The 26,352-nt window shown below is 41.7% G+C and overlaps 2 protein-coding genes across 8 annotated transcripts in view; both read left to right on the forward strand.

The window, feature by feature from the left end:
• Positions 1 to 1,470: 1,470 nt before the first annotated feature.
• ACMSD (aminocarboxymuconate semialdehyde decarboxylase) lies at positions 1,471 to 8,438 on the forward strand (the record flags this gene model as incomplete). Its single annotated transcript, XM_027884315.1, has 5 exons — positions 1,471 to 1,594; positions 2,436 to 2,531; positions 3,004 to 3,176; positions 7,980 to 8,078; positions 8,289 to 8,438. Coding segments are annotated over 5 exons (555 nt in total), but the record flags the coding sequence as incomplete, so codon positions are not given.
• A 2,101-nt stretch (positions 8,439 to 10,539) lies between these two features.
• The window catches only part of CCNT2 (cyclin T2), a 28,935-nt gene continuing 13,122 nt past the window's right edge, over positions 10,540 to 26,352 (forward strand). The window contains exons 1-5 of one of the 7 annotated variants that reach the window (XM_027884294.1): positions 13,738 to 13,965; positions 14,678 to 14,759; positions 20,869 to 20,997; positions 21,703 to 21,763; positions 22,757 to 22,819. In XM_027884294.1, coding sequence (XP_027740095.1) covers positions 13,757 to 13,965; positions 14,678 to 14,759; positions 20,869 to 20,997; positions 21,703 to 21,763; positions 22,757 to 22,819 — 544 coding nt within the window. In that variant the 5' untranslated portion in view covers positions 13,738 to 13,756. Of the gene's footprint in view, positions 10,552 to 12,115; positions 12,127 to 13,737; positions 13,966 to 14,677; positions 14,760 to 20,868; positions 20,998 to 21,615; positions 21,621 to 21,702; positions 21,764 to 22,756; positions 22,843 to 25,121; positions 26,247 to 26,352 lie in introns of those variants that run through there. The other 6 variants (XM_027884286.1, XM_027884290.1, XM_027884289.1 and 3 more) reach the window with 6 other exon arrangements.

Genomic DNA, 26,352 nt, shown 5'->3' on the forward strand with positions numbered 1-26,352 from the left:
AAGGTTCCAAACAATGCATTGATTATAAAACGAATTTTTAGATTGAATTTCTTAAATAGCCTGAGGTCCAGATGAGGATGGTCATTTGTCTAAATTACAGACTTAATCAATATACATTCTGCATCTGTTTCACAAGTTATTAGAGCTGTCTGCTGAACACTGAGCCACAGAGGTTATATTTCAGATTGCTCAATTTATCCAAGAATTCTGTTAGTGCAGCACCTGGACTGTTTGGTTTTATGCACATATACAGTCAGTTATCAGATGTAGATGCCCACATTGATGGAATCTTAGCATGGCTGATGTTGGGAGGGGCCTCTGGAGGCCATCTGGTCCAACCCCCTCCTCAGCGCTTCTGTCCAGGAGGGATGCTCGGTCTCCTCATCATCTCTGGACTCCCTCCAGTAACTCCATGTCTGGTGCTGAGATCCCCCTCGCGCACTGGGATCTCTCTCTTATGCTGTAAATTCTTCAGCTTGTGTTTCACACATGTAGGAAGTAACCTCCATCATTTTTAGAAACATCCCTGGGTAATTCAGGTTGGGAAATTAAGCCACATTTGACAGTGAACTCTGTCAGTCTACCAAGACAGTAATCGAATCACTCTTTTTAGTTTACAAATGTAGATGGCAATTACTCCCCACAGCCCAAAAGTTGCATCTTTATTTATGCATGTATGGGTAAACAAAACCAATTTTTTTCAAATGTGTGATAATCTCCTTAGCAACAAGAGGAGGTCCAGAAATACATGTGAGAAAACGAAGCTGTTAAATCCTGGTTAAGCATATGAATGACTCTGATGATTATGTATTTAAATTTAAGCAAATACTTAAATTACTCAGTTAGGGTAAGCATCTGTCATTGCTCTTCTGTTTTCCTTCCCTAAGATGTCAAAAATTTTGGAAAAATTATTATACTTGCATGGAGATGGATTCCTGATCAGAATACAGCCATATTTTGAACTCTTAGGAGAGATTAGGAATATTTTTAATTTTTTAAAGCCAGGCAGAAAGCCAAAGGGGACAAATGGAGTGCAACTCACATGAAAATTCCTGAATACAGCTGGAACAACTCTGCAAAACCATCCTAAAATGGTTCCATAAAACATTATGAGAATTCATCCTCATATGTATAAAGAAACCAAAGGAGTTTTTGCTTGAACTGAATTTTTTTTACTGCAGGATGGCTGAAAAACATGGCTGGAAAAGCATTTTTGTCCTGCATTAATCTGAGGAACACTTGGCTTACTAAAAAGATATTATCATCTATATTTCCAATCTGTGGTCACAGAAAGAACTTTGAAACTGAGTAAGGACTTCAGATTATGGCCCAGGGTGGTAAATATAAGCAAGTATTATTTATAGTTCTTACTGGTGGACTTATTTTCATACTAGTACTACTGCTCAGTACTGTTTTGCAGGTAATTTTAAAACATGACTAAGAAAAAAGGATGCATTTTGGTATAATTAGTCAAGATTTAGACTTTTTCTTTTGCTGCAGGCTGCTGAAGAATTGAATTGCTGTCTCTTTGTGCATCCCTGGGACATGCAGATAGATGGGAGGATGTCCAAATATTGGTTTCCCTGGCTAATAGGTAAGTGTATATTTACTTTGCTTAGCCTAAATTTATGAACTGGATTATGCTCAGCAGATTGTTGCAAAGTACTAGTACAGATAAAAAATGGATTTTCTATCAAACCTTTTTTTTAATCAGGTAGTATGGTGAAGTCTGTTGTGTAAATTCAGCAGTCACTTGGTTTTAAGCTTGTTCAGTTTGTCTAACTTTTAAATACTTAGAATTAAAATTATTCAGCTTTGCAACATAACATTGTATATATATAGTCTTAATGAGAGCAGGCTCAACATAGATTTAAAAAGAGAATAAAATGATGGCATTTACTTAACAAAGTATAAGTAAAATATTTTCTTACAAAGACTTACAAGGCTTTGCATCTGAGCATACAGTAAAACATTAATGAAAAACAACCTTTCGAGCTGGGTAGGTATTGTTTGCACCAGAGATGAGGGGAACTCTGTTCCTAACTTTAGGCTGCATGTCTGAAGTTAGATGTTTAGATGGCATGATATTCTAAATATGTTGGGTAAGCTCAGAAACTGAGGCCTGCTGTAAGAACCTAAATTGCTGTTATGTTCCTAACACTGGCCATCCAACTCAGCCAGTGGCAAAGAGAGAGAGAGAGAGAGAGAGAGAGAGAGAGAGAGGCAAAATCGTAGGAACTGACATCGTGGCATAACTGAACCCCAAATCTCTGTTGGAATATCCACCAACACATAATAATATGGCACTGCCCTGTAACTATTATTTTTTTCAGTAAGCTCAAGGCTAATGGAAGAAAATTCAGGTAACATTCAAAAATCAAAGAGGAAATTGAAAAAGTAAGACTCTTACACAACTGAACTGATTTTGTTCCCAGGCATGCCAACAGAAACAACCATGGCCATTTGCTCCATGATTATGGGAGGAGTTTTTGAAAAATTTCCTAAGCTGAAAGTTTGCTTTGCACATGGAGGTGAGTAATGTGGCATGTGAAACTCCAGTTCTTTACTAAGCACGTTACAGCTGTATCTTCTGCTATGCCAGCTAAGGATCAAGGGTTCAAGCACTTTAAGGCTGCCACCAGCTGAGCACTATTACCCCAGATCTGTAGGATCAGCTGCTTGTATGAACGCTGTCCGGCCTGTTTCAACCACTGTTTGAACTGCTAAAATACCCTTTCAGGGAAACAAGGAAGAAAGGGAGACAGAAGATGACTTAAGGAAAGGGACAAAGAAGCAGCAGGAGGAATTTGGACATCACAGCAGTGAAGAAGTGAGGGCAATAGAAAAAGAGGTTAATGATGGGGAAGGAATTAAAAACTGCTGGTTCAGAGCACTTTCTAAATGGCTGACAGTAAAACTTGTGGGTCTTTGGTAATGATGTGGCTTTTTTTCCCCCCTCCTGCATTATTTTCAGCTGCTGTTGTTAAAAATTTCTTCTTGCAGGTGGAGCTTTTCCATACACAGTGGGGAGAATCTCCCATGGGTTCAACGTGCGCCCTGACTTGTGTGCGATGGATAACAAGGTGGATCCAAGGAAATACCTTGGCTCGTTTTACACAGACTCTCTTGTCCATGACCCAGGTGCACTAAGGCTGCTAACAAGTGTCATAGGAGAGGTGAGTGTTAATGCTTCCAGAAGAGGGTGAGGATCCTGAAGAGAACATTAAACATCACGGGTTTGCAAAAATATTTTCATTATTTGTGAAGAAATCTTTGTAGTTTAGCAGCTTCTTTAAATCAGCATGGGACAGAAAAATCCAAAAACATTCAAATAATCCTTTCTCCTTAGTAAATGCTCAGAAAGGGGTTGAAGATGGCATCATGGCCAACTTCCAATTGATCACTAGAAATCAACCTGTATTTGTGTCTTGATCTCTGGTCCTCCTGGAGTTTCTGCAGCCAGCAGGCAGACACCTACCAGATGTCAAAAGCAGAAATACAGGCCCTTACACTGACTTTCTTGTCTCAACAGCTGTAGTCCTGGTTCCTGTACATTATTTTCTAGGCTCACATAGTGTAGGGCTGGTGCTGTCATTAGGGCCTCTTGTACGACCAAACCTCACAAAGACCGCTCAACCAAATGGTTTTTTTTCTACAGAAAAGATTCTGTTGATTTCCCATTTCCATCTTTAACAGGCTGAGCAGGTTCCTGCAGTAAATCTGCACTAGAACTGCTACAGAAGTGACCTGCCTAGGCCAGCCACAGTTAATAATGCAGCACTATTGCTTCCTTTATTGTGGTACTCTGAGCTCAGGTTTGAAATCCAGGGGTTTCAATCCATGAAATCCAAAGCTCACACTTTGAAATCCAGGGGTTTTCTCTTCATGCTGCACAGGAAATCTGTAGCTTTGAGACTGGAATTCTGCCTGCAGCTCCCCTGCAGTACTTGTGACTTTCAGGAGAGCTTTGCATTTGAAGATCCATGAAAAACTCCACAATGTGGCAGCAAAACTGCAGATTGAAACAACACTACCGGAAGTTTTTGTGAGGTGTATATGTATGTATGCATACAGTAACACTACAGCTCCAAGCAGAGGAGACACAGTATCTTTTTTCTTAAATCCACCATGAGCCAAAAATAGATTTATTGAAGGAGCCCCAAAAAACGTGCAAAGAAACTACCGTGGAGCCTACTGCCATTAGAAACAAGTAACCCAGGTCAGTTTACTTGTCAAAAGATCTGCTAATAAGCTGTTAGCATTGGAAAGTTCCTGTGACATCAGTGGGTATTAACTCGGGTGGCATTTGCCATCTCTGTGTCAGAGGTGAAGTTTTAGGCTCCAAATGGGTCACTAACAAGATATTAGGGCCCAATACTGATTTCTTGTAATTTCTATTACAAACCTCTAAATAGCAAATCTATCATGGTCAACAGCCCAGGACTTTTTGCTATGCATTGCCTTTTTAATTTAAGTGTGGCTTAGAGTAATCAAGTGGCCTCAAGGTGTTTTGGTGATAGATTTAAAAATTTTACTGGGTGTGATGTGCACGTCCATTTTACAAGATATCCAAAGGCTTACAGAGTGACAGTTCAGCACTTGCCTCTGTTCTTCCTTTTCTGAGAAATTCCCCCAAATCCAGACCACATTCATCCAAATATTTGTTCTGTGTGCAGTTATGGTACACAGGGATGAGTACAGCTCTTGAATTTTAAACTGCCAGCACAAGGAGAAAAGATCACTGGCTTATCTCTTTTATCCACTTTAAAATGTTGGGAGCCATGTTTTCCCATTGTTCCACAGACCTTGGTAAATCAGCAGCTGTGTGACTCAGCGTGGCTGAGTATTCTGAGCTCAAGCAATGAGACATCAGGTGGAACCCTAGTGCTGGAAAGTTATGAGTCAGATACACAAAACATAAATGCTTTTTAACACTCAGGAGAACTTTCTCTTTTTCATAGCCTAGAGCATCTTATCCTTGAAAAAAGCCCAAACATTCACAGCACATTTCAAACTTTATAACCATGAAGATTAAAGTTACCTGTTTTTCTAGTCAAAGTTGATATTCTCACATAATATCCTTGCATGAGTCAAACGCTTAAAGAAACACCAAATATCTCCGTGCTTTCAGTGCAGCCGTGTGTTGGCAGGATAACACATGTAAGATTAATAAATTCTGGGCTAAAAAACAATGTGATTGAGTCTGAGGATGACACTGTAACTTTGTGAGCTGAAGGTTTGAACTAGGACAGCTCTCCAGAGGATGGCTGAGAGCTGTGCAGGAAGGAGTCGTGCTTAGACACGGCTCTGGGTCCTCAGGGAGCAGCCACTACCTGGCACCGGAATGTAACGCCTTGGCTTTGAGCTGATGAATATTAAAACCCAGTGACAGCTGTGGTGAGTCATGGACAGTGAAGTTCATTCCTTCCTCCTTTTGGGTGCAGGTTAATTGGAGCCCATCCCAGCTAAAGAAAGCAGAAATACACATTTCTGGGAGTTTTGTGAGGCTGCAAAATTGCCACGCTCCTTCATTCCCCTCGTGATGAGGTGGCGTGAGGTGAACACAAACAAACACAAAATCCCTGATGATGCTGGCCATGAAAAGGGAAGAGCTGGCTTGACATGGGATTAAATGATTCAGTGTAGCCCTGCAAAAACTTCCCCATGCTGATTCCTCAAGAGCCATCACCCAAAGGCAAAACGTTCTCTGGCCAGAGGTTGGAGCTGAACTGGTTGTAGCAATAGGGCCTTTTTTTTGAGGTATATTCTGATAGTAGGAAAGAAGGTGAAATTCAAGGCAATTTTCACTAATATGAGAGGGCAAACTCATGCTTAAGGTGAACCAACTTGGAGGTTCATTTTCAGATTCAGGTCCCTATTACTGTGAAAAAAAAGAGTCCACTGAGGTTAATGAATCAAACACTTTCAAATGGAGGAAAAGAAAAATGTATCTCTATATAGAGGAAAAGAAAAATATATATCTATTATAGAGGAAAAGAACAATATATATTATTCCAATGAGGTTGTGGGATTTCTTTCTGGATTTGTATATAGGAGGTGTAAACAAGGATGTCCAAACCTTCCTGCCTTACTTAGCCTTGCCTAGTAAATAACTGGGCAAATTCTGCATCTCCTTCTCCTTTACTTAGAAATCCATTTTCTCATATAAACCTGATATGTTTATTAGTTGGGGGGTTTTGTAGATGGTATATATTTTTTTTTCCGGTCTGAATCAAATGTCTTGGTATTTAATTGAATATTATAAATAAGAGAATATATTTAGATGCTTAAAAGTACATACTCTAAATACGTTTTTTTCATCTACACTCAGAAATTGATTTATTAGACAGGGGGTATAAATTCTCCCCATATTCATCTTATAGCAGATCTTCCATAATAAATTATAACACATCAATATAGGACAGAACAATAGAATGTGTCTCTTCTGGTTGGATTTTGGGTAAAGGTTTGTGTAGGTTCTTCCAGAGACTCTTGGCTGACATCTGCTGGAAGTTAAAAAATTTAAAAAAAAAAAAAAGAAAGCATTTGGCAACTAGGAAAAACAAAGCATTTCAAAAATTGACTGAATGATGTTTTCTTCATCATATGTCATTATTGGTAACAGAGTTCAAACATTATAAAAAGTGTCCTAAATTTATCAGCTTGACTTCAAATTCATGACACATTTCAAAACATCTATTTTTAATGAAAACTGTGGGTTTCAAATATTCATGTCTTCAGGAGATGAAACTTAAAGCAAAACAGACTTTTAATAAAATCAGGAGAGTTGGCAGCGTGCGCTCCCCAAGGCAGAGAAAATGGGCAAATACCACTCCAGGGGGAAAGTGAGCCCATGGGAACGTGGCCCTGCCAAGGATGTGCCTATTTCTTTTCATCTCTGACAACAGGAACGCTGCACACAGATTTTTATTGGATTTTCTTTTCATAGACTCTCTTTCAGAAACAAATCATATCATGTCACTCATGCTCTCAGGTACCCGTTTCAAATGCACACTTCAGTCTCAGTGAAAGACACTGACATCTGAAAAAAGTTATAGGCTTCCAGAAATATAGGAAATTTTGTAAATGAGATTTAGGTTTTGTTACCTGAAGCTGAATACTCATTTAGTGTCAGTGTTTGTAGTAATTTTACATTGTATCATACTTTAAGTAGTGTCACTTTGCCACTATTGCCATTTTTAAGGTATCACACAAAAGGTAATTTTGATTGCTTTGTATTTCTTGTTGCATGTTCTTCTCATATATATGTAATTTTAGGTTTGTGTGTGTCTATGTGTATGTAAACAAAAATTTCACATTCAGGCAAATCCAAGCATATTTTCTGAGTTTGGTGGAGAATTTCCTGAGATTCCTAGAGAAATGTGTCAAAAAGTCTCCTACACATTTTGCACTGCACACAGCAGTGCAGAGCACGCAGTGAGTAAGTAAAAAATCAGAAGGGAGAATTCTGTGTGCCCTTTATTAGCTATTTAATTATGGCAACACTTAAAACCAAAATTAATCATTGCATTTTGGGCAAACTACTTGCAGCAGTAGTATGAACAGTGCAGGAGAACAATAGATGCCTCTTTTGAGCCGGACTCACAGCACAGAAAATCAGTTTGAGTAGGAAATTCCTATTTGTCTTTTATTCACCCGAGCAACAAACAGTCGTGCCATGGGCCTGGAATTGGCTTTTTGAACTTTCTGTGTATATCAGAATAAAAACACCCCAAACTTCACTTAGATAACACAAAAATGATTAACAAGTAACCCGGAATTTTTTCAAACTTAAATTCACCCAATAAAATCCTGAGTTGTTGTTTTCAAGCTTTGTTCTTTCCCCACTGGAAATTATTATCTTTATGTTCACTTTCATAACTAATCAGTCCAATACATACACATCATTTCCTGTGGTTTATTATAAATTCCAGAAGGCAACTCTATTGTTCAATGTTACAACTTTTTTTTACTACCAGGACAAAGTCATTTTGGGGACAGATTACCCTTTCCCACTTGGGGAACTGGAACCTGGAAAACTGATCGATTCCATGGACGATTTTGACCATAAACTGAAGGTATGATTTTTTACATTAGAGGGGGTTCTTCCCTCTCTGGTTTGAAACTTGAGCTAGAACACTGCAAACTCAGTGTAGTACACTGATTTCTGCAGAGACTGGAACAGGCCCTTTAGTCTCCTTGCAGCAGTTCTTTTTAAAGCATAAGTAAAAGCATTTGAATTAAATATGAGTTAAGCACAAGCACAGATATGTGTTTTGTTTTTACAGGATAAACTCAAGGCTGGAAATGCTCTGGAATTTTTGGGTCTTAGCAGAAAACAATTTGAATAATTATGAAGATCCTAAAGAGGCTCAACTGTGGAAACAACGCTGGATCCTTAGGGATGCTTCTGTTGGCACACGAAATTATACAGGTGACAAGTGTCTAACACTCTCCTGTTATTTCCAAAACAAAGGCAAGGGTACTAGAAATGAGTATGCACAGGTATTGCTGTGCATTTGAGGATTTAGGCTCTTTTTAAACAATTCTGAAATCCCTGCTCTCATAATAAAGGAGAGATTTCACCTTTTGCAGTTGTAATAAGAATCTCTGAATTATGGTCCATGTCATGTTACTAGGACTTGATTCTCAGGAGAGAAAGAGCTGAGAAAATGATGTACCCGTTACATTTCGGTCTTTGTTATGAGCAATAAACAGAGTTTGAGAGAATCTTAAAACAGAATTCAAGCAGAACTTTGTTGATGCCCAATAAAAGGCAACACTTGCCTGTACCCACTGCTGGGAAGTGCATCATGCCACACTCAGCTCAGCACTGCAAGGGTGTGCACTGATGCTCTGTCAGTGCTGTGACAGGATGAGAAAGGTCTGTGTGGGGAACTTTACATTTTAGCTGCCACCTACACCACTGGCAACTTACTCATCAGAAACAATTTGGACAATACGGTTGTAGGTGCAGAAATAACGTATTTTGTGTGGGTAATACTTGGTGTGTCACTGTCACAATAAATACTAGTGTTTAGCAACAGTATGGTTTAATGTTCTATTCCTTAAAAAAATACTTCCTGAAAGTAAGGTTGGATACTTTAAATGGTGAAGTGTTATAGCTCCAACTAGTTTGAATCCTGATACAGGAATGGAAAGATGGCTTGCTCTGTATCCTATTGATTGAAATGGGCTTTCATCATTTTCCAGTGAGTGCACAGGCATCCTCCTCCCAAGAGGATTTTATATCACACAGAAAAATGTGGATGAGCACTTACAGTCTTTGTTCTCATGGGAACATTTGCTGGCTACCTGTGGTGTCACCATCCTTCTGTTTAGGCTTTAGAACACTCCAAGCAAAACAATATTAGACAGCAGTTGTTTTTAGCTCTGGCCATAACTGGCACCAGCTGAACCTGAAGGATGCTGAGTATCAGCAGTTCCTGGGACTACAAGGAGGGCTCTGTCCTTCTTTAGTGTCAAACCCAACCAAAAAAAAAAAAAAAAAAAAAAAGAGGTTTGTGCAGGTTCTTTATATTTTCCTTGAGCAGAGATTACACAGAGCCAAGGCTTTCTCTGCTCCTCAGCCCACCAGCCAGGGGGCTGGGGGTGCACAGGGAGCTGGGAGGAGACACAGCTGCCACAGCTGATCCCAGCTGAGCCAAGGGCTATCCCAAACCATATGGCATCGTGCTCAGCATGTGCTGAGGGGAGCAGGAGAAGGGGGATGATGTGTGCAGTGATGTGGAGTTTCTCTTCCCTAGTCCCCATCACCTGAGATGGAGCCTGGATTTCCTGGGGATGGCTGAACACCTGCCTGCCCACAGGGAGTGGGGAATGGATTCCTTGCTTTGCTTGGCTTGTGTGCGTGGCTTTTGCTTTACCTGTTCAGCTGTCTTTGTGTCAACCCTCAGGTTTTCTCACTTTTACCCTTCCCATTCTCTGTCCCACCCCAGGGGTGAACAAGCAGCTGCTGGGGCTGAGATGCCCTCTGAGGTTAAACCACAACTCTGAGCTCTTCCATTTGGATCTTTGCCATATTGTTCCTCCAAATACATTCCATGAAAGACTAGTGGACATCAGAAGTTGAAGTAGTCAGCAAGTCACAGGTTTAGAATACCAAGTTGTTATGTCAGACAAAAAGAAGACCTAGAAAATAACTCTTAACAATATTTATTGTCCTCAGGTTCACAAGGCTTCCATTGACCTTTTTTATTTAAATAGCCACATACAAGCATTGAGCTACTTAAATGTATGATTTTTCAATCAGATTGTTTTAATTAAATTTCAAAGTAGAAAGGCAGCTTTGTTCTTATACAATCTTATTTTCCTTCAGTGTATATGACTCTCACAGATGTTTAAATGGATTTAAAAGGAAAATACATTGTGATTCCTCCAGTACATTTTAATTGGATCAATGCTTCAATTTTTTGTGAATGAAAATAGTTAAGTTAGTGAGAATGCAATGTTACATCTTTGGGGACCAAGGTCCAAAACCTCTCCAATAGCAAGAACAGTATTTAATTACCTTAACCTGTGACTGAATGGGTGCTTGCAGCACTCTGCATGGCAATTAATGTGCATACCCTGCATAAATCATATTCATTATGCACTGTCACTATTTAATGATATTCTATTTTTTCTCAATGTGTTAAGATTTTTAAGATAGGGATATATATAATCTTCCCTACATCTTCCTTTTCTTTTCATTAACAAAGCTAATGTAAAATTCTAATGACAGCCAGATGAGAACATTCTTAATTCTCCTCCACCAACTACTGAAGGAATAATAAATGTAAGAAGGAATAATAAATGCAAGTTGAACACCCAAACTCCAAAACACAGTTTTATGCAGTGATTGAAACAATGAGGTAAAACATTGTACTTTTTTACAGGTACAAAAATAGGAAGGCAGATATCAGCTCCAAATTACAACAGGCGCTGTCACTGGTTGGGGACCTGGATTCACCTGGGAATGAGGTTGAGGCATAACAATATCTGTGTAAAAGTAACATTTGGTACCATGTTATCATTTAAGGGTGAAATAGGAATGGGCAAAAGGTTTAGAAAGTGATGTTAATTCTTTAAGGCAGCTGATGTGTAACGTGGGAGAGATTTGGACAAGTTGCTGTTCATTACAATGTGAGCATATGCATCTTCTCCAGGTGTTGGAGAATAATTGACTTGCTGGAGCTGCTGATCTGGAAATACACAGGGTATCACTAGACAGCTTCAATTCTGCCTTTTTGACACCAAATTCCTGAGAAATATTACCTGTATAAGTTAGATGCTTATATAGGTGTGTTTATCCTACGCACCATACACAAACCCATGACATGCCAGAGGCTTCTTCCAGGGCAACAAGGCTCGTGAAAGGTCCAGAAAACATGTCTGGTGAGAAAGAGCTGAGAGGGCTGGGGGTATTTAGCTTGGAGGAGGCTCAACAGGGTTTTTATTGCTCATTGCAGCTCCCTGATGGGAGGTTGTAGTGAGGGGAGGGGCTTGGTCTCTTTGCCACGCTTACAGTGAGAGAACCAGAGGAAACGGCCCGAAGCTGAGATGGGGGAGATTCAGACTAGATATCTGAAAAAATTTTTCACTGTTCAGGTTTTTTTTTTCACTGTTCAGGCATTTGAATAGGTTTCCCCAGGAGGTGGTGGAGACGTCATCTCTGGATGTGTTTAAGAGGAATCTGGCTCTGGCCTTGGTCATGTGGTTTAGTGGTTTAAGGGTTACAGCAGCAGTGCTGGGCTGAGGGTTGGACTTGAAGATCTTGAAGGTCTCTTCCATCCTTGACAATTCTATGGTTCCATGACTGTTGCTGATTTTAGAAGCTCTCTAAACACAGAGTCTAGTTTAGAAAGGAGACACCGTTTCTTCTACACAGGGTGCAAGCTGGAGGTGTCCACAAATCAAGCATACCAATTATCAAGACTTTGAACTATTCATATTTTCAGCAAATGAAGGAAATAGTATTCATTGGCTACAAGTTAGATAGTTCTCTTATAAATTAATATCCTATCTTCCACTGGTTAATGATTCTCTCTCTTCTCATGCTCATTATTCCACATGATGAGACTTTTTCTTCTTTTGGCTCAGTGGGTCTCCTGAGTCTGTGAGTTGGTGGTCACAGATCTCCCCTGCTGGAATTATCTTGTAGCCCATTGGAGATGATTTCATCCCAGTCACTGAGTTGGGTTTACCAGTTTCTTCCTTATTTTGGGAGTTCTGCCTGCTGTCCTTGTGGCCCATGAATTCCGCATTCTTTGTGCCCAGTATCAGGGGTTCATCCTTCCTCCCAAGCTTTGTTAACCCACCCCCAGGTCTGAGATCACTGAAGTCCGTCAAGCCCTAAACTTTAACAAGGCAATTCCACCAACAAGGAATTTGTTTTTCCAACACCTGGACATCAATTAGAGCTTGTTATCTTTTGTTTTGATGTCGGGGTTTAGAGATGTAAAAGGGACTGATGGTATTTGCAACATACCATGGGAACTACATATAGCTAAGCCAAGTGATTTCAAGAGACTAACCAAGCAAAATAAAAACAACGAGGAGGGGAACTGAGGCAGCCAGCCAAGCACTACCCAGTTACTGAATAACCAAGGGAATTGTCTTGAAGAAGTTCTTAAGGTGGTCACTTAGAACACTGAGAGCTCAAGACAGAGAAGACCACCAAAGACCCTTGATGAAGCCCCTCTGAGACCTTACAAGGATATGTATATGTAGTAGGTGCTGGGAAATATCATGAATATGTAACAGGAACATGAAGAAGGAAAAAGGAAAGATTGTGTAACAGTGGCATATAAACTGTATCTCAGTGTGCATTTTGGCAAAACAATGACCAACACACTCAATGTCTTGACTTCTAAAACTCACAAACGGGAGTCTTACAGGTTTGCTTTTAAGTACCACCTTTAGGCAACAGTTTCACGGGTCCTATCTCTCTTATAGTTGCTTAGGCTGGAAAGCATTTGTGGTGGGTTGACCTTGGCTGGACGCCAGGTGCCCACCCAGCTACTCTATCACTCCCCATCCCAGCTGTAAAGGGGAGGGAGAGTAAGATGGAAAAAGCCCGTGGGTTGGGATAAGGCAGTTTATTAAGGTAAAAGCAAAACGAAAGCTTGCGCGCACAAAAGTGAAGTCAAAAATAACAAGGTTTATTCTCCACTTCCTATCAGCAGCGATGTCCGGACACTTTCCTGAGAAGCAGGGCTTCAGCCAGCACCTGTAATGGTTCCTCAGCAGGCATCACTGGAGGCAGGGAATGCCTGCCCTCCCGCTCCCTGCCTTCGCTTTTATATCTGAGCTGTCGTCACACGGTATGGAACATCCCTTTGGTCCGTTTGGGTCAGCTGGCCCGGTTGGATCCCCTCCCAGGGGGAATGTCACAGCGCTGGCGCTGGCACCGGCGTGTCACCAACACCCTGCCAGCCGCCAATGCACAGCACGGCACTGCGGGGGCTGCTACGGGGGGGGATGGAATCCAGCTCGGCCAGACCCAGCACAGCACACAGAGATCAACCATGTTTTCTCGAGAACACCGTTACACGTTCCGTGTTTTGCGAGGACTCTGTGGTTCGGTGATCCCAGGTACCCTCAGGAGCCGCCCCCACAGGCCACGTGACCGCGCGGTCGCGCGGCCGCCCCGCCGCGAGGCTCCATGGTCAGCGGCGGGCGGGCGGGCGCGCGCGCGCGCGGTGTCGGCGCTCTCGCGAGAGCGGCGCGGGGGGCGGCGGGCCGGGAGGCGGCGATGGCGGCGGCGGGCGCGGGGCCCGGCGGGGCCGCGGCGCGGGGCGGCGGCGGCGGCGGCGGCTCCTCGGCCGCGGCGCGCTGGTTCTTCAGCCGCGAGCAGCTGGACAACACGCCCTCGCGGCGCTGCGGCGTGGAGGCCGACAAGGAGCTCTCGTACCGGCAGCAGGCGGCCAACCTCATCCAAGACATGGGCCAGCGCCTCAACGTGTATCCGAGCGGCGCCGGGCGGGACGCGCTGAGGGCGGCGGGGGCGGGCGGCGGGACAGCCTTTCCCCCGGTGTGGGAGCCTTCCCTAGGACCCCTCCCGGGCTCCCGTAGCCCCCGGCCGGCGCTCCCGGGGGAAGGAGCCGTGGCCTGAGGCACAGAATGGGAGGAGGAGCCTGCGGGGCCCCCGCGCCGCGCTCTTTGTCAGCAGGCGAGGGGCCCGGAGCTCCCTCTGGCCCTGCGAGCCGCGGGGGGGTCCTTGGTGCGGGTCTGGGCGCTTTAAAAGTAAAGCCCAGTGTCCGCAGACCCTTTAATGTTTTCCCGGGAACGGGCATCTCCTCCTGCTTTAATGTGATTTTAAAAAGAGCGAGGCGAAAGCCTCACGTCTCCTGCTGAAATAGTTGACTTGGAACGAAACAAAAGCACTTGAGACGGTGTTTCAGCGCATGTCGCCCACTGATGAGTTTTCATTCAGCGGGTGACTGTGGCGAGCCTGCTGTAGGAATCTCCACATGGTCTGCGGAACAGATGGGAAGGATCCGTGTTGATATCGGTTAAGTGTGTGTTAATATCAGTTCAGTTCTGAAGTGTCCTTAATCTATTTTCGGCTGGAGACAGCATGTTGAGAGCAGTGATTGATCTGGAAAGTCGCTCGCCTTCAGATCTTGTGAACAGGTTTCTCAGTATGTAGTGTTTCCTTAATTTAGTCTTCCAGCTCTCAGCTTACGATAAATACTGCAATTGTTTACATGCACAGGTTTTATATGCATCATTCCTTCACGAAATTTAATCGAAATGTAAGTATGATTTCAAGTGTGATAATAACATGATTTTGGCAGCCTAACTGGGAAGTGTTGCATGCAGGAGTGTAACGGTTTGGTTTGTTTACAGGAATTGTAGCTTCTTATCAGTGAATTTGAAGCAGCAATGATGCTTCTTTTCAACTTTGAATTACCTTAACTAGTGGCAATTAGATTTTATCTTCTGCCATGGAAATGAAAAAAATAGGCGACATCAGCAAGCACATTTCAGATGTGTGAAGAACCCGTTGAGAGTTTTGGATGTGGCTGGTGCCTCTGTGCTGTAGTTTGGAAGGCTGATGTGTAGGAACACACGTTTTTCTTGATGAAGTCGATGGAAGTGCTGGCATGGTGTGTCTGACAGTGCTAATGTGGTCATGTGTGCATCCATATGGATTATGTGTCTGTTCCAGGAACAGCGTCAATTCATTTAGCTAGTCTAGTCTAGAGCGGTGTGGTGATAAGTCATATCAGGCAAGAGAAACCTTTAAATCTGGCAAGGGAATGCCAGCTCTCTTGTTTTAACGAGTGACCTCAATATGCTGACTCTAAGCACAGGATGTGTTAGAGAGAACAGAATTCTTCAGTAAAAGCACTGGCTGTCGTTGAGGAAATCTGTAACAGGTATGGAACTTGAGATGACAACCTGGAAATTTCAGGCCTCTTTCTGATGTCCAGTACTGGCTGCAATAGTTAGGAAAGTGATAATATAGTATTCTAGGTATTCTTGAGGGAGTTTGTTTGTTTGCTTTAAGCAACAGTTAATAATGATCGTGGTACGTCACTAAATGGTGAGGATGAGTTTTCTTAGATCTTCGAATGACAGAAGAAGCAGAATAAGGAGACTGTGACAGGTCTAGACCAGAGCAGACCTTGATCTACCAAGGGCTAAAATCTTGCTCACCTTGCACTGTCTGCAGCTGGGGCAGGTACATATTGGGGTGCAGTGAGAGCCAGCTCAGCTCTTTTGTCTGGCATGAATTTGTTTGCTGTTGTTGACTGAACAAATGGGCATCTTATTTGGTGCTTATTTGGCAGGAAATAGGTATTTCTGAAATGTGTTGCATTATTTTTTGTGCAAAATCCGAGATAAATTCAACCTTTCATCAGCTTTGTACTAAAACTGCAGTGTCAATCCGTATAAGCTCCTGTTTCTCCCCACTGTACCTGCCCATGTAACCTGTAGCTGGTGGAAGAGGAGCTGCTGAGGCATCCAGTTTTCTGTGACTGTGGATGGCTTGTGGGCTTGATAAACTGGGCAGAGCTGCTTGGAAGGGAGAGATGGCTCTGTGCAGAGCTGATTTATTTACATATAGACCTCCATACCTCTGTATACCTGCTAGAGTGGTTGTTCTGTCCCCTGGTAATCTAGGATAGATTTAGGCAGCAGGAAGCTTTAGCTGCTGTGTTTGGGTTTTCACTGGATACCGGTAAATGATGGTCTCTTGGAACTGGACGTGCCTTTTATATGAAAACTACACCTAAAGTTATACTTAAGAATGTTAAAATTCACAGATAAGCTATGGTTGAATGCCATGGAAACTGGAACTGTTACAGGAAGAGGGGAGTGTGCTGTTAAATTCATTCTCAGGTAACAGTATTCAGACTTAAAGGCAAGTGCAGTGCAGATTTTCACTCAGTATTCTTGCTGAATTCCTTGTAATTCCCAGTGAGTGTCAGGCCAGAGAGGGGCTTTGTGTGTGTGCTGATGGGCAAGTGCATTTTCTGACTCACATTCCTGTGGGGTAATGGGGGTGGGCTCAGTGAATGGAGTCACTCTGCAAATACTCCCAAACCATCTGTCGGGTTGTCTGTAGGAAAAGCGAAAGCCAAGGACTGTAATAAATACTTAATATCAATTCTCCAGAGTACTTGGCAAGCTAAAAAATGTAACGGTATTCACCACTGCAAGAAGAAAGTAATCCTTAGAAATTAATAGTAAGGCGCTGGCAGTTTTGAAGCTAAGACCTAGCTAAAATTTTCTGTGGTGTAAGCAGTGTGTCTCAGGTATTTCTTTGTTGTGTGCACGTGGTGCTGTTTATCCATGGCAAGAAGGAATCTGAAGGCTGGGGCTAGAAAATTCGGTGGCCATTAGTCAGAACTCCTTATGATCTTCTGAGCTGAAAAAATGTAGCCTATGTTTTATTGGCAAAATAATGTTTTGGGCCAAGTAGTAAGCACTTAAATCCTTATCATCATGTGTAATTGCCAGGTTATACAAATATAGATAAATGTCACGTGCACTTCATAAGCAGGCCTTGTAGTGGAAGCTCAGTTACTGAATGGCTGTTGAAATAATTCCTGGTTTTCCTTCAGTAAAAGGAACTGCTAAACAATTGTACAGGCTTTCAGGGGGTTGAGCCATCTGTGGAGAGGGAACAGAATTCCCAACAGTATCTTCAATCTGTGGAGCCACAGGGGCGGGATCTACCAGTTATGTTGATGTGCTGCTTTAATGACCAAATAACTCTTTTTTGGTGAAGTTACTGTGGGCTGGCAAATCACCTACGAATTGCTGTGGATTGCCTGCAAAGTACGTGCAAAAGAGAAAGAATTGAGGTTTTGATGTTGCAATCAAAGCAGGTTAAGACCTGACGAGGTTGCTGTGCCCCAGTGATAGGGTGGAAATTTGCCTTATCAATTCTGGTGAGCAGAATTGGATGCCCCTGGCTGGGCAAATGACAGGAGTTACTGTGCAACTCCCCAGCATTAGTACAAATTATTCTGTCAATGTTACTGTTGACCGGGGCACAGTAACTTTGGTTTGCTGAGTCTGAAGTTGGTCAGTGCTAATGCAGGGATGGGGAGGGAGCTCACTGGCTTTTTATAGGGAGTACTGGCCTGGATGTTATCCTTAAAAGTATCTTGAAAATTTAAATTATTCTGCAGATACTGTTCCTGTAGTACTTGGTGTCTCATACTGTTATGTAGCAAATAGTTCTTTTCGATGCATATTCCTCAGCACACTGTGATTTGAAGAACAGAAAAGGGGGGGAAAATCCTGGGTATGCTGGAAATGAGAGGTAAGGCATCCAAATGGTAGCTGTAGTTTTTAAAGATAATCTTTGCAAATGCCACGTGGAACTGCAAACAACCCCTCAAAAATATAGGTGATGTCAAGGGGGTTTTGTGCCACGCAGGGAGCTCAGTGAAGAGCCTGAAGAAGGCTGTGTGAGCAATTCTTTTGCTTCCAAGTGCAGGGTAGGTGAGTTGTGTGGAGGGGCTTTTGTGTCCCATCCTTCTGTATTCCCTTCCTGCCTCCCGTGCAAATTGTACAAATCGTCTTGTACAAACCCCAGCATTAAACAGCTGACTTGGCAGTTATGCTGCGTTCTTAAAACTTTCATAATACACTTCAGGCTTTAGTGAGGCTGGTTTGGATCCTTCAGTTCTGGTTTTAATCTTGCAATTTAACATATTTGCTGCTTTTAAGCAATGCAAGCTCCTACTTATAATAAAAAAAACCAAACCTGCAGCTCTTTGTGTTCAAACTTGAAAACCCTCTCATAGACTGGAACCACTCAATGTCTTAAACTAAATTGTATCAAATCTAAAAACACACTAATATTGGCATTAAAAGGGAGGGGGAAATCTCAGAAAACCATGTGCATGCTGCATGTGTGTTCTGAGATTTTTCTGAATGCCTTTATTTTTACACCGTGTCTTGTATTTTTTAAGTGAAAAAGGACCCACAGCACATTTCCCAATGAAACTTGTTCAGTGCTCTTGGATTGTCTTATCAAGGCCCTTATTGGGAGGGAATTTTTTTTTTCTGTTTCAATGGGACTTGGTTTCTGAGATTCTCAGCTGGTAAAAAATGGGATTTAATTCCATAAATCATGTCTCTTCTGAAGATATTTCTCCAAGTCTTAAAGACTATTTTGGGTGCATGGTAGAAAATTACTTGAAATTATTTTGGTTGATGTCAAATTAAGATGTTTATGTATAGGAAGCTTATGTCTTTGTAAAGTGTAAATTTTGCCTTTTTGTTCTACTTTGGGGTTTTTTGGCCATTTTTGGGAATTAGAAATGAATGAAAGCATTGGAGTAACTTTGCCAGTTATACACTTAGCAGGGTGTGTCATCTTCACTGGAGACTGCATGTGTGCCAAGTCTGAAATTTTATTAGGATGTCTATTTTCTGAATAAATACCAAGGAGGATAAAAATACTGACCTCCTCAAAACTGGGAGTGAGAACCCTTGTCCTAAACAAGGCAAAGATCTGAAGTTCTTTGGCCAGAAACCAACACTTCTTTCTGAAGGAAATAGATAATGGGGCTGTGGGAAGGTTTCTGATGAACCAAAGTTAAATGACAGTTCATCAGCTTGACTTAATCAGCCTCCAGAACCGTGTTTTGTGCAAGGTCTTGGAGATCAGGAGTTGTGTGGAGACTTGCTGGCCAGAAGTGACCCATTCCAATAAACCAGAAGATCTCCTGAAGTCAGGCTGATGAAAGTGCTTTTTTGGAATGAAGTAGAACCTTGGTGCAGTCAGACACAGAGTAAGGGTGAGTGAGAATTTGCTGATGATCCAGCTGTGTGGTCAGTGGTGACTTGGTTCAAAACTGTGTGTGCTGCTGCACATCTGCGTTTTCTGGCACTTCAGAGCTGTTGGTTCTCTCCCTTTCTCAACTCTGGAAAGTCTTTCCATCCTTTGTTCATTTGGAAGGCTCAAGTTACAAGCTTCTTAAAAAGAAAACAGGGGTTTTTTTCTTCCCTTATGGAAGAATTTGTTCCCTGTGACTTGTTTTGGGTGGGTTGGGTTTTTCAGAATGCTGAATTTCTCATTTTCTGCTCATCAAAGGGTATCTCCTTCCCAGGGTGTCAGTTTTCAAGTCTGCCAACTTTGAAGTTTTTCTTAAGGTCCAAGCAGACATTTCAAAGTGATTTAAGGATGCAAAAAATACTCCCTCAATACATTGGAAAGGTTCTAAAATTTAATCCCTTAAATGCTCAATTCTAATCAGTTTGTCGCAGTTTTTCACAGATTGCAAATCTTTATGCCAAATGCTTCATTTCATCATATCAAAGGGCTGCTTGCTGATACAAAGAAGGCAAAGCTGACTTTGGGGGGAGATGCCTCCTGCTCAGTCTAGTTCTGTTTGGGCACTGAATGAGAAATCAAATACCTGCACTACTTGCACCATGCAGGAATTAAATACTCAGCAAGCAGCTGCTTCAGCTCTGAATAAATGCTTTATACTGGCTTAATTTTAACCATTTTAATCAGCTCATGTCTAGGTGATTTCTAGTGCCATTTTAATTCCTCTTTCACGTGGGCAGCTTTTGCATACAAAGAGCACCGTATTGTTCAGTGTTGTGTGGTTTGCTGTGCTGTGTCTGCACACATCAGTCACTGTAGCTGACAACAGGCATCAAAATTACTCCATAGCTCTGCTGGGTGAGACTGAACTGCCAGTGGGAGCTTTGCTGTCAGCTTGTAACACCTTAAATGTTATCTAAAATTCACCTTAAAATGTCATGTGTACTCTTTACTAATATTTGATATAACTGGTGTTTTATGAATCCTTGTGCTTTGTTCTCAAGATACTGCTGGGTGTATAGTAAAGTTTCTAAGAATATATATGTATATATAAAGTTTCTTTTACTTATACAACCTATTATAACAAGCTGTGTTCAAGTTCTGTGCAAAGTTTCTCAGTCTTTAGGAGAATCAAATGCTGGCACAACTTGTGATCAGCTGTTTTGACTTTTACTGTAAAGATGGTGTAATGACTCTCTCTGTGCAAGAAATTGGATGAACTTTCTCATAAAGTATATTTAACTTGAAACAGCCTGTTCCTGTGTGACTAACTCTTCTGGACCAAATTTTTTTTTTTTTATGTTGAACTAGAATTAGTTTGACCTCAGACTTCTTACTCACAAATGTAATTTAGAATTTTGCTGCTCCTTCCCTGTGTTGCTGGGAGGATTACATCAGTTATAAAATAAAACCTGACTAGTTATGTTTTTGTTGCCTTGCATGACTTCAGAACTGAGGGGGGAAAAAAGCCACAAATCCAACTTTTAGTTTAGACTCTCCATAAAAAATTCAAATTCTGCTTGCACAAAGCTTAAAGGTACCCATGTGTTTTTCTCCTTCAGATAATGTCTCCCACGGCATTGTTTTTGGCTGCAAAAGTGGAAGAACAGCCACGGAAACTTGAACATGTTATTAAAGTAGCAAATGCCTGTCTTCATCCTCAAGAGCCACAACTGGATACAAAGAGTGATGTAGGTGGAAGTCCTGGTTGTAAAGATGATCAGATGACGCTTCATCTCATGATGTGTGACTGTCTCACTGGATTGTTGCTGTCTGCAGTCTAGGAAAAAGCCTTTTCTTTGTGCACCATTGAGGTCTTTTCCATTACTTAAAGTGGTTTATTAAATGCTCACATATTTGGTGTGAAACCTGAAGAGATTGCTCCATCTTGAAATGGCATTATTTTTCAGGCTCCCACATGTAGAGTAGAAGACTGGCTGTGTAAATTAGAGGTTTCATGTGTGGTTCCCTGAGTGGCACAGTTTGTGCAGAGCTCTGAGTTCAGGACACTGTCTCTCTCTGGCAGAGTTTCACTGTGCCCTGTTGGCTGTGTATGATGGAGTTATCAGCTGCTGCCTCTGCTGTACATTGCTCCTCTTTTCATTTGCCAAAGTCTGCGCAGCTTCCACTTGCTTTAGAGTTCACATTATCCTTCCTGAGCCACAGGCCAGCTGAGCATCTCCAGCTGTATTTTTAAAGTACTTGTCAAATGAATAACCTGCCCAGAGCTACTCAAGTTGATGGGCACTGGGCAGCCTTTGTAACTCTCAGTGTTGTGAATTGTCAGTTGTGCTGCTCTGGTGTTGCAGTACCGGTGCTCCAACAGGCAGTGAGTGTGTGATTGACATTCTCAGAGAAGCCATTGCTGCTCTTCACCTGTTTGTTGTCTGTTTCAGGCTTACCTGCAACAAGCCCAAGAGCTGGTTATACTTGAAACAATAATGCTTCAAACTTTAGGTATGTCCTGAATATCTCCTGTGCAGCCAACTTACCATGAAGGAGTAATGGGACCCAAGTCACTGCATTTTTGATGTGCTGTTGATATACTGGAATTTTACTCTTTTCCTGTATAACTTCTAACCTGTGAATTTAGTTTTGTGTTAGCAGTTCTGCTGCGTTCACTTGGGGGGAAAAAAGGGGCATCTGTACTTAGGAAATAGATATTTCTGACAGTTTGAGTTGGAAATGTGTAAGCTTCCAAGTAGATTTTACTCCAAAGTAGTGATTACATTGATACTTCTTTATGTAAGATAACACATTACAGTGGGTTATCTGTGGGTGTGTGTCCTGAAACAACCCATTTAATGGTTCAGATGATTCCCAAATTTGAAATGGAATGTTCTGCTAAGAAATTCTTCTGACTTTAGAATGCCTCAGAGACAACTCCTGCTAGCAGGCCTGAGAACACAGACTTGCTCAGGTATTCTTAAATACCACTTGCAGTATATTGTTAAAAAAAAAATAGCTCACGGTAGTGACCTAATTCTTAAGATAGTTTCATAAACAAAGAAGAGTTTTTTAAGTCCCTGACCTACAAATTGACTTAATTTGTAGTTTTGTAGATGCAAATGGTTTTAAGTGCTAGAAATCAATTAATAAAGTGCACATGCACACACACGTCTGCAGTGCAGTTTTTACTGACTTATTAGCATGCTAGAAACTACTCAGATATGTTCAATCTTAAAAATACAGTAATTTCCCAGGTTGCATATATATATATAGAGAGAGAGAGAGTTATTGAGGTATTTTCCTAATTGATCATGAAGTAGCTGTACCCTCTGCCATTCAAAAGTATTAAAAGGTGCACAGTAAAAGGCAGTGCAGTCCTGCTACTCGTTCTGCAGTGCAGAGGTTTAGAGTATTTTATGTCTGTGGGGAAGCATAAGGGGTTTGGGGTTTTATTTTACAGCTGCAAATGTGTAATTCTAAAATGTATTTGTAACTCTTCAGGTTTTGAGATTACCATTGAACATCCACACACAGATGTTGTGAAATGTACACAATTAGTGAGAGGTCAGTGACTTTTAACCACTTCTGTAAGTCCTTTTTTACCTTTCTAGTAAAATTTGAAAGTAATGTTATTTGTGTAATGTGATCTTCACCAACTGTGTTATCCAAAGAGTGTTTCAAGCTAGTTACTAAAAGCTTGATCTTAACCTTTAGAAATTAGGATAAAGAGTCCAGTCCTCTGTCCTTCACAATTCTTTTGTCTTCTTACAAGATTTGATTTTAGCAATACCTGTTCCATGTGTTCCCAAGTGACAGAAGCAGTCAGTAGTTGAGAAGTGGTTGGCCAGCTACTTAGTGTTGTTCTGAGCTGATTATTTTCACTCTGAAGCAGTTCTACCATGTGAAGTTTAGGCTGGCTGATGGCTGGTGGTAGTTTTTTTGTCTTAGCAAATCTTTTTAGGTAATGAACCAAGGGATAAAGAGAGTGCATGGCAAGTCTACTGTCACATGCAAATACTTGGAGATGTGACTAATTGTTTTTCTGGAGCCTGGTGTACTTGTTTTGGATGGTAGCACAAGACCCCAAAGCTTTTGTTAAACATATCTTCTAACTTGTATGCAGCTCATTAATGTGACTGGCAAGAAACCTGTTTTGTTCTTTAGTATTTTTGTGGCTTTTTGGCACACCTTCTTTCATTCTTAAATTGGTTTCCTTTGGAGCTTTAAAAAAAAAATAATTAAAAAATCCTCTCATAAGATGGAGGATGAAAGAAAACAGGAATCCATTGTAAAAACACCTAAAATAAGATTTTCACTTTAATTGTGTTCCTTAAGTAAAAAGTGTTTGGAAATGATTAGACCATGGCTTTTAGTGTTTAGTCCTTGGCTGGTTTTGCAGTGAAAAACGCAAAGTTAAGTGCTTCAGAGTTTTTGGTGTTTTGTTTTTTTTTTCCCTCTATAAAAATATACAGAAGTTAGGTACAACTTAATCATGTTAAGTAGATCTGTTTTGTAACAACTCTGGAATTGGTGGTGTTCTTTGAAGGGAGAGTATCTCTTACTTTCAAGTAGCTTAGTGGTGCAGTGTCTTCAGAGTCTGAGTGGGGCTGGTGCTGTAATTCATTTGCATCTGAAGTAGCTTTATTGCTATCCTTGCTGTAAGATAATGATTCTCTGCTCTCTGTCCAGATTTGGCTGTGACTTGGGGCAGGAGTGTCATTACACCTCAAGACTCAGCATTCTGCATCAGCAGCTCTGTGGGGCTTTGCTTTGGGTTTTCCTGGTCAGTGTAAATGTGGGCACGTGTCAGTCACTGTTTGTGGGAGCCCCCACTAAGTGTTTGGGCTGTGGGGAGGGGTGGAGACAATGTTGTCCTGCCTCAGATTTCCACATTAGGGAGTTTGTTTGGAGCCTACCAGAAGGAGGGCACATGGTTGCACAGACCACGTTTCCTTTAGTCAGGGGTAGCTCCCACTCTGACAGTTCAGCTCTTCCCCTTGTGTTTTGTCTGCTGATCTTTTGTACTGACAAAATTCATACTTTGAAGGTACTGCTGATTTTTTAATTTGCCATATTAAAGCTCAGTATTTAATGCCAGCAGATTTGAAAAAAATACTTAGAATTCTAAAATTATACCAAGTCTTGAAATCTGAAGGCTTCAGTGAGAACTGCAAGTCCTTGAGCCTAAAGGAGTGGTGCAAAGTGAATGTCATTTGTCTGATGCTTGAAAACCAACTCACTGGAGTAGCTGTGCTCATTAGTGTGTGTGTATGCAATGGAACCCTTGGCAGCATATGCCCCTCCTAGGAATGGTGTAGGCTGAGAACACAAAACTTGTGGAATTAATATTTAAAAAAAAAAGGAAGCAAATTAGTAAATTTAAACCATCAAGCGTGGAATCTGTTGTATGCAAGTCAGGCAAGGACAGAATAATTGCTGTGTGTTATGTATTGAGAGAGCAGAGATGGGCTCGTGGGCACAGTGGTGGGATGAGTTCAGTTCTCTCTCCATGAGATAGTTATTATTGGGCAGTGTGGGTTTTTAATGTCAATAGATGCAACACTCAGATATTTTAAGTCCTGAAGCTTTCAATATCTAAGACTTGTCAGTGTTAAACCTTTACTGCTAAAGGGATTGACTGAGGAGTTCAAGAAATCCAAGGTTACTTCTTCCAGTTCTGGTAACGTCACCTTGGACAAAAAGCACCGTTAGGGAATGCAGAGATACCTTTTTGTTTATTAAAGGTGATTAATTTATCCAAGACCCTTGTGATTGAAACCTCCAAGTGCACGTTTGGGGAGAGAAGGGAGGGAGGAATGTGATGTGGCTGACTATCAAAGCAGAGGCAGCAGAGTTAGCTGAGGTGTGGCAGTGCACTTGAGGACTTGGCTTAGGGGATGTGCCCTGCATTGCCCTGTGGTGAGAGGGTGCCCTTTTGCTGCCTAACCTGCAGTGCCTCAGAGGATGGCTGGTTCTCTGGATCACTTCTTGCTGTCTTGCATCCAGGGTAGTGTGTTTTATGCTGTCACTGTTACCTGTATTAACCTTTAAGCTACTCCCTTTTAAAAAACTAAATGAAAAACATTAAAATAAACCCAGATTCTGTTGTTCATGCTCAAAAGGTTCAGCCAAGTCCTTTGTCAGAAGACTGTCTAGTCTGGTAGTGGCACACCAGAGTTGATTGCTGGAAGCTGAAGATGAATTAGGAAGTGGAAATAGGTGCAAATAAATGTAACTGCTTCAACATACAACTAAAGAAAAAGTTGAATTCTTCTCTAAGATTGAAAGCCTTTTTGAAGGCAGTGTTAGACAGCAGGGGTCATTGTAGATAAGAGGTGACTGGATGGATACATAATGACTCACGATGTTCAGGCATATCCAGTGATTCTTCTGATGTTCAGAGGCTCCTGGGTTAATGAAATTGTTCCACCTTTACAGTTTGGTCAGTAGAGCAGACGAGGAAAATGGTGTGGGCTTAGTCTTTTTTCTGCACCATTCTTCCTCAGTGTCAAGAGACTGAGAAGAGGAGACAAGACCATCATTCCTTAGGATCCCACAGGTCCTCTAAGGAATCTGAAGACAGTGGATGTGTGAGGGCCTGTCAGCAAGCCTCGGTGCCCGTTCCAAGAACCCTCCAGTACTGAAGAGAAGAAAAAAAGAGGAGGAAAAAAAAAAAAAACCAAAAAAACACTAAAACACCAAAAGCAGTTCTGTTGTCCATCTCCCGCACTGGCTTCAGCACTGGCTGAATGATCAGCAGTGAAGCTGCCCTCATGCCAAGACCATGACATGGTCCTCTAGCTCTGGTGCAGAATCAGTCTGTTCTCAGCCTGCTTCTGGTGCAACTTGAAGGGGAGGAGTCTGTATCCTCATCTCCATCTTGGGAAGTCTTCAGTCATTCTTTTTTCTGTGTTGGAACACAACCTTTTGGAACTGCAGATGGGATCTCAAGGATTTCTAGGATTGTTCTCGCTGCTCTGCAGGCTACCAGGTACCTTGAACACCCATGGTCCTTACTAATCTTTTGTGGAAATTGCAGTGTCAAATCCTCCAAATATGCCATAGTATCTGTGTGCACAGCTAGCATTGCTTAAACC

Source organism: Empidonax traillii, unplaced genomic scaffold (assembly GCF_003031625.1).
Source record: "Empidonax traillii isolate 1590-97213 ecotype Southwest subspecies unplaced genomic scaffold, ASM303162v1 scaffold142:size1213974, whole genome shotgun sequence".
NCBI lineage: Eukaryota > Metazoa > Chordata > Aves > Passeriformes > Tyrannidae > Empidonax > Empidonax traillii.